Source organism: Juglans microcarpa x Juglans regia, chromosome 7D, assembly GCF_004785595.1.
Source record: "Juglans microcarpa x Juglans regia isolate MS1-56 chromosome 7D, Jm3101_v1.0, whole genome shotgun sequence".
Classification (NCBI taxonomy): Eukaryota; Viridiplantae; Streptophyta; class Magnoliopsida; order Fagales; family Juglandaceae; genus Juglans; species Juglans microcarpa x Juglans regia.
Genome location: NC_054606.1, coordinates 16,174,244 through 16,181,358, shown reverse-complemented (window position 1 = coordinate 16,181,358; position 7,115 = coordinate 16,174,244). Strand labels below are relative to the sequence as shown.

Genomic DNA, 7,115 nt, shown 5'->3' with positions numbered 1-7,115 from the left:
AGTTGAGCTATCTATGAATAGTAGTGAGTTGAGATAGTGAAGTAAGTTCTGTAGAGCCCACATAAGATGTGTTTGGATGTTAAGATGAGTCAATATATATATTTTATGAGAAGTTGAAAAAAGTTATAGGTCCGTATATAAAAAGGTGTTGAGTTGAAAAATATTATAGATCCTACGTGTAAAGAGGTTTTGAGTTGAGATGAGTGATTTAAGAGTTAGGTATTTTGATATTAAAAGATGTCTAAATCTGAACCGAACTCAGCTGAACTGAATATAGTTAGTGAACCAAACGAGCCTAGAACACGACTAAAATCAGAACCCATCACTTGAGCTAACCGGATGACTTTCACTGAGCTCATTACCTACTATAGAGAGTGTGTACCAAAACTTTCTAAAATAATATACGAAGTCTAATAACATAGCTCGCCATCGTGCAGGGATTTTCGTGCGTAGGTATAAATTAGGCGTGAAAATTTGGTAAATTGGCATGGTCTTTTAGACTCGGAGACCGTCTGCGAACTTTTAACAAACAGCTTGGGGGCCGATAAATAAACCCCAAAAGAAGCAATGGAAGGTGACAAACCGACAACACTAATGTGCACACTGCTAGCCATTGACCACACCAGCTTCTGCTACAATGTCTGCTCTGTCTGTGAGAGGACTCTCCCTGACATCCAATCTCTCTGCAAATTCTGCAACTTCAACAACTCCAACCCCTGCTCCTCTAGTTCCAAACGTCTCTTCCGCGTCCTTGTATGTAAAACCCTGGATTTCCTGTTTGTTTCGGACAGAAAGTAGTTTATCCACAAAATTTGTCTAAGGTTCCAACTCAGTAGAATTCTTTTTCTTGGGGGGGGGGTTTGGTTCTGGGATTTCGATTTCAATGAAAAGAAAGGGTTTCTGTTCGTTTCCACGTAATTCCTTGTCAAAATTAATGCTTTCTTGGAAATATTCTGTTTTATTTCCACGTTGGCGTTCCGCTTCCTTTATGGCCTATTTTAATTCATACGTTCTGTTTGGTTGGTTTTATAGATATCAATTGCATCAGATACAAATGTGTTCACAGTGATTTGCTTTGATCGGGCCGCTAAAGTTCTGTTTGGGTGCTCAGCTAATGAGTTCTTTGACTTCACCGAGCTCCATCCTTTTGCCGGTAATCTTCTTTCAACGCATACTCATTCTGATTAAATTGTGGCATAATGCGTTTTAGAACTACTTAGAAGGCTTTTTAAAGTTTAAAACGATTCCTTCGAGGAACGAGGCATTTGAATGGCTTTGTTTGGTACGTAGTTGATATTTAACAAATCTTAGTTAGTTATGTAATTCCTTTGTTTTTTTGTTTATGCTTCTCCTAGACAGATCCCTTCTCCTATTTTTTCTTGTCAATCAAATGGAACATGTTAGGTTGAATTGTGAGAGGGAAAAATAAAATTTTGAAGCTTTGTGCGTAGATGTATCAGTACTTTACTAAGATTTAGTGTCATGGACTACTGGTTTTTTGTTTTTCCATGGACAATATTTTTTTGCTGTCACAGTCATCGGCCTAATAAGTCAGTCTTCCCTGAAAGGTTCTATCAGATTTGACTTCCTTAGCCTATTATTGTCTTGGTAGAATTTATTGAGTAGTCATGGCACTGAACATTATCCAATGCTGTGATCTTTTGCGTGTTATACAGCTGTGTCTGCTAATAGAATTCTGGAGGGAGAGATGTTTAGAGCGACACTGTCCAAACCAAAGAATGGTAATGCACAACATGTACGGGTTGTGTCACTTGTTCCGTTGAGATCTGGATTTCAGCCAGCAATTGAGTCATTAAAGAAATTGTATGGACAGCGAGGAGATTGTTAAGTGTTTCTCTTCATTTATTGTATCTAGCATTTTATCTTTTGGACTACCTTTTACTCTTCTCACTATAAGGCTTTCGTTGAAGATCTTCCAAATTCAGTTTCTATCCTTTCTTCTCAGTTTTGAGGAGGTCTGGTTTGGTTTTGATTGTTTTTTGTCGTAGGGGAACTGAAGAGAAGTAAGCTTTTCTCTTTATTGTATATTGTTGCCAAGTAACTAATCTAGGAATGCCAGATGATTTCTGTGGTTACAAATCTGCTTGTAATGCATGCATGAGAATTATGACGAGGCTATAAACTATGACAAGGCACAAACATAAATGACGCAAGCACACCGCACAAACACAGAGTGAATGACAGAACAAAGTACAGGCCCTCCTTCCCAACAAGTAGAAGTTGGGGTACTTGAGCTAGTGCATAAATGCTTAAAATCTGTAATGGTAGGTGAATGTCTTAAACTTATTTTTTGATGGAAAATATTAGAACTATGATGGGTGAATAGATCTATAATTTATTAGGGGACGTATTAGAAATAACTTTTGAGCATTGTTATGGTGGCATTTGGATCATGGCTTTCTCTTAATATCATCCATTGTTTTCCTAGTGAGAAATGTTATCCATCATCCCTTGATGTGGCATCACATGGTTGAAAAATTATTTCTTATTTTTCACTTATATATCAATTATTTGATATCTCACATAAGGGATGATGAAAGGATAATGGTTAAAAAGAGTGAGTATTCTTTCTCTTTCATTTGCCGATAAAAAAAAAAAAAAGTATTCTTTTTCTTTCCTAGTAATTAGATCTATTACAACTGAACTTGCTGCAAGTCAAGTAAGTTCCGACAAAAGTTTTTGCTAAAACTCACAAACAGACTCTGATTTCTTAATAATGCTGGAATTTTTAACATCTTCATTTTCTCGACAGTTAATGAGTCACAAATCAAACTATCTTGGCCAATCATCCTTGTGCCTTTATGCAGGGTGTCATAATATATTGTATGATGTTATTCATTGATCAAATGGATATCATGTGATACTAAATCTATTTGCTGGACATTTATGTGTGAAATAATCTTTATGGACCATTTTTCAGGAAACTCCATTCTAGAAAGAAATCTGCAAGGGCTGTTGAAAACAAGCACATTGAGATCTCTGGTGGGCAAACATATCACAACTAGTACACTCGGACACCCTTTTTGAAACCACAAATTTGAATAATGTAGATGCATGCTCAAAGAGGATGCTGGCTTCACTGGAGGCTTCACTTAGGAGCAACCATATATTCTTCTGGTTCTGTCATGGCAAGTTTCCCTTGCATCCAGCTGCTCAGCATTTGTAGTGAAGCTTTTGACTGATCCATTGGAACCATATGACCAGCATCATGGACCTATATATCGTTGAAAGGAACAAATGTTGCTCACATTAGAATACAAATTTCAGTCACATGGTACTCCACACGCACGCACGCACGCACGCACACCCAAACAGAGACAGAGCTAGGGAGAGACCTTGAGGAAAGTCAGAGGGCCATGGCTCTTTAGCAATCCTGCTTCTGCACCATCAACTACAAATTGAACAGTTGGGGCTGCCCCAAACTGTTTTTGTCCAGACCATGCCATGGCATGAACCCATCTTGAATTCCCTGCCCAGAGAGAAACAAACCAAGACTACAAGATCAGGAAAAGAAAAAATTTACTTTCCTTCTATGAGATATGGAATAAACAAGTTTGATTTTCATTGAACACAAGTTGCTTACCTAGCCAGTTGCATATTAGATCATACTCCCCAGCATATACAAGAACCTTGATTCCATCCTCTAGAAGTGCAGGAATACCCACTTCAAGATTCCTCATCCAGTCCATCAGCATGGCTTCGTAGACATTGCTACTGCATGAAACGAATTCTAGGTCCCCAACTCCTAGAGCATCCCTAACTGACTTTTGGTTCAGGAATGTCTCCATGTTTGAGAAGTCATAACACAGGTCTCCCTCGCATTTCTTTCTAATATCATAGTACTGCAAGCATAACAAAGATTAACAAGTTACTCATCAATAATGAAAATTGCATTTTTGTTTTTGTGTCCTCTTACATTTATATCACCAGCGATCTGCATGATGCGACTGAATATATTATTGCAGACAACATAAGAACTGACACACTCGTTTCCACCAGCAGTGCCTGAAAATGCAGTTCAATATGATTGATCAAGGATAGAGTAATTGTAAAGCAATAAAGCTGTTTTCCTTATAGGGAAGTCTGGACGTTGTCTCTAAAGAAACAGGAATACGAAGAATTACCACAGTTTTTAATTGCCTGTTCACATGCTGGAAGCATCTTGCTAATGCTATCGTGATCAGATTTTTCAATCAACCCCATATCCCGTGCATAGTCGGGGTATGCTTTGTACTGGATTTCAGGATTCGTGAGCCCATTGCCAATGGCAAATCCCTGTTAAAAGCATATCAGAGATACAAAGCATGAAGGAGAGAGAACCCAAAATTAGTCGAATCTGTTAAATTTGAGGCGTACCTTCAGGTTTATATGAAGTCCTTCCTTTGCTTTGTTCCCTTGATGAACCCTAGATGCAAATGCCGGAATGTAATGACCGGCATACGATTCTCCGGTGATGTAGAAATCATTTTTAGCAAACTGACTATGCTGCGCGAAAAATGCCTGACACAATGAAGAATTGGGGTGACTTAAGCTCAGAATCCTATCCCCTCACAAATGCGGATCATACCTAAACAAGCATGATTTTCATGGACAAAGATACAGGCAAAAGCAAACGCACCTGCAAAAAGTCATACAAGTCATTGCTAACACCCTCTTCATCATGGCGAATATCTTGCTCGTCAGTAGTATAACTGAATCCAGTTCCAACAGGCTGGTCGACGTACAGAAGGTTTGATGCCTGCAAAATGGCAATAAAATTTGCAACAATAACTCAGTTAACCAAAGTAGGCATATGAGCAAGATATTTAAGACAGATTCAAGCCTACTGTTTCAAGAAGGTAAGGCCCAAGTTCATTAATCAATGTGTTTATCAAGGGAAAATGCCAACTCTATGGTGTTCCTCTTGCTAGCCAAAATAAAACATCGAAGTGTTCCAACAAAGTAATATAATACTACTTATTAAAAGAAAATATCAATTATGCAATTAATAGTGTAAATCTATCAATGAAATGTTTCATGATAGGTACTTTATCATTTTCAACCGTTTTTGGCTCTGCAAGTTAATATACTTGCTCAATGAATTTATATGAAACAACCTTGTCCCAGCCATGCTCATTCCACTGAAGTGACAAGTTGTTTGCAATTTGGAAAGGACCATTTTCATAGAACACAGCCAGCTCGCTGCTACACCCTGGTCCTCCTGTCAACCATATGACAACAGGGTCGTTTTTGCTGTTCCTTGATTCAAAGAACAAGTAGAACATCCTGGAAGTAACAGACGTAAACACTTCAGAACTTAACTGAAAATTAAACAGTAGCTACCAGCATCAACTTCTTTGATTAGAAAGCTATTTTTAATGGAAATTGCAAGTAAAACGCCATGTAATATCATCGGCTTTGCATCTATTCAAGCTAGCACAACTTCATTCCTTCACTTATGGTTTGAATATGCTCAAGGATCGAAGGCCTACCTTGCTGCCTTGGAATGGGGAAGCCTGTAGTAACCAGCGTGGTGAGCAAATTCTTGGGGTGAGGGGCCAGAGCTGCCATCAAGAATATGAGGGAGATTAAAACCTTTCTCAACGATCTTGGGGCCCACGAATGAAGGGTCGCGGACAGCAGTGTTAATGGGGTCTTTAGGGAACAAGTTGAGCCCTCTTATCAGCTTTTCTGCTTGCAGCTTTGGGAAGTAGGCAGTTGAAGACAAGTGAAGGTGATTGTTGTTGGGATATGCCGCAGATGAGAATGGTGAAGAAAGAAGAAGCAAGAGAAGAGAGAGAGAAAGGAGAGATAGAGCTGATGCCATTGTTGGGTATGAAAAGTGAGTCTGCATTGGCTGGGGATTTTATAGTGTTTTATGTGAACAGACTTGGTTGATAAGGCAGGAGAAAAGGTGGAGTGCAAATTGTCTAAGCTTGGAGGGAGAGAGGGAGAGAGAGAACAGTCTTTGGATGTTCTTTTCTTATTCAAATTCAATTTTCTGTTGGGCTAATCTCTCAATCTCACTTGATTTTTTTTTTTCTTCACTTTTTCTCCATTTCTTTTCCTCTTTTTCACTCTCTCTCTAGTTGTTTTTTTGTCCTTTTTGGCATCTGGTTTCAGTGGGTAAGCGTTTCAAAAATCAAAAGGGTTTTACTTCTTTCTTCTTGAATAAATAAATAATAGAAGTATCATGGTTTGTGGATTAAGGACTAGTTTGGGTTGTGGAGTATTCTCACACTACTATTCATTATTTTATTATTATTTTTCACCTACTTTTCATTACTTTTTCATTACTATTAACAGAATATCTGAAATCATCTCATTACCCAAACACAACCTAATTCTTTGTACTCCAACTCGGATTCCAATCAATCATTATAGGCTTTAAACTCACAGCAAAGTTAGATTCAAATCAAGAGATACGCACGTTAGCTTCAAACTCATCATTGTCAATTTATAAAGATGTGGAATTATGATGAAAATAATGTAAGTGCTTTATGAGATAATGTGCTGAAAAATTAATTAACAGTCCAAACGAGGCTTTAAAAGCATGTAACACACTGATAAATGTTCACATAAATTTAAATAATCTAATTTAATGCATGTGATGACGACTCATAGGGATGAAAAATCAAGAATAGTTACAATATTTAAGCAGGTCCTATCTTATGTACCGTTCTCCATTTGAAATAACATAATCCTTTCAATTGCACTGACTGTATTTAGTGTAAAATATGAGATATTTTAATCATTTCACATAATATTTTTGTTTATACGAAATAGATTTCATTCATTCATGAAAGTAAAGTTACAGCTGTAACCTGATACATATAGGAAAAATTCTAGATTACAAGCCAACTACTCACGGTTGAAGTTCCACCAGTATACAAATTCTTTTGTGATTGGTATTGTTTTAACTTCTATAACTCTCTACAGACAAACTGTATGAGAGACTATACTCTGCCTAAAGTAGAGATTTCAAATCCCACCTACAGAGGAGGAGAGGACTTTCACTCTATGGACAAAATGTCCAAGAGACTATTTCTTTTTTATTTTTACCTAAATAAAAGGAAATAACAATAAACATAAAAATAGATGTGAAAATGATGAAT

General features: G+C 37.4%; 2 protein-coding genes across 3 annotated transcripts; one reads left to right on the top strand and one right to left on the bottom strand.

The window, feature by feature from the left end:
* Nucleotides 1-312: 312 nt before the first annotated feature.
* LOC121239729 lies at nucleotides 313-3,273 on the top strand. Of its 2 annotated transcripts, none has more exons than XM_041137035.1 (4): nucleotides 313-439; nucleotides 471-753; nucleotides 1,033-1,153; nucleotides 2,942-3,273. In XM_041137035.1, the coding sequence occupies exons 2-4, from the start codon at nucleotides 568-570 to the stop codon at nucleotides 3,046-3,048; spliced, it is 414 nt and encodes a 137-aa protein (XP_040992969.1). In that variant the 5' UTR covers nucleotides 313-439; nucleotides 471-567; the 3' UTR covers nucleotides 3,049-3,273. The 2 variants fall into 2 exon arrangements, with proteins under 2 accessions (XP_040992969.1, XP_040992967.1); XM_041137033.1 differs by lacking the exon at nucleotides 2,942-3,273 and adding an exon at nucleotides 1,677-2,100 and having other exon boundaries at nucleotides 364-440; nucleotides 472-753.
* Nucleotides 2,975-5,913, bottom strand: LOC121239728 (serine carboxypeptidase-like). The gene is made up of 9 exons (XM_041137032.1): nucleotides 5,493-5,913; nucleotides 5,118-5,286; nucleotides 4,640-4,759; nucleotides 4,378-4,521; nucleotides 4,146-4,296; nucleotides 3,938-4,026; nucleotides 3,605-3,863; nucleotides 3,357-3,490; nucleotides 2,975-3,235 (listed from the first exon to the last, which is right to left on the bottom strand). Exons 1-9 carry the CDS (start codon nucleotides 5,852-5,854, stop codon nucleotides 3,110-3,112), a joined length of 1,554 nt encoding a protein of 517 aa, XP_040992966.1. The 5' UTR covers nucleotides 5,855-5,913; the 3' UTR covers nucleotides 2,975-3,109.
* Nucleotides 5,914-7,115: the final 1,202 nt, after the last annotated feature.

Bases quoted from the DNA above. Each gene is read 5' to 3' on its own strand.
- LOC121239728 (XM_041137032.1), bottom strand. From the start codon at position 5,854: ATGCAGACTCACTTTTCATACCCAACAATGGCATCAGCTCTATCTCTC. The intron at 4,027-4,145 runs GTAATTCTTCGT...CTGCATTTTCAG, and splicing joins ACAGGCAATTAAAAACTGTG to GCACTGCTGGTGGAAACGAG. The intron at 3,491-3,604 runs GTAAGCAACTTG...CTCTCTGGGCAG, and splicing joins TCTAATATGCAACTGGCTAG to GGAATTCAAGATGGGTTCAT.
- LOC121239729 (XM_041137033.1), top strand. From the start codon at position 568: ATGGAAGGTGACAAACCGACAACACTAATGTGCACACTGCTAGCCATT. The intron at 754-1,032 runs GTATGTAAAACC...TTGGTTTTATAG, and splicing joins AACGTCTCTTCCGCGTCCTT to ATATCAATTGCATCAGATAC. The intron at 1,154-1,676 runs GTAATCTTCTTT...CGTGTTATACAG, and splicing joins CGAGCTCCATCCTTTTGCCG to CTGTGTCTGCTAATAGAATT.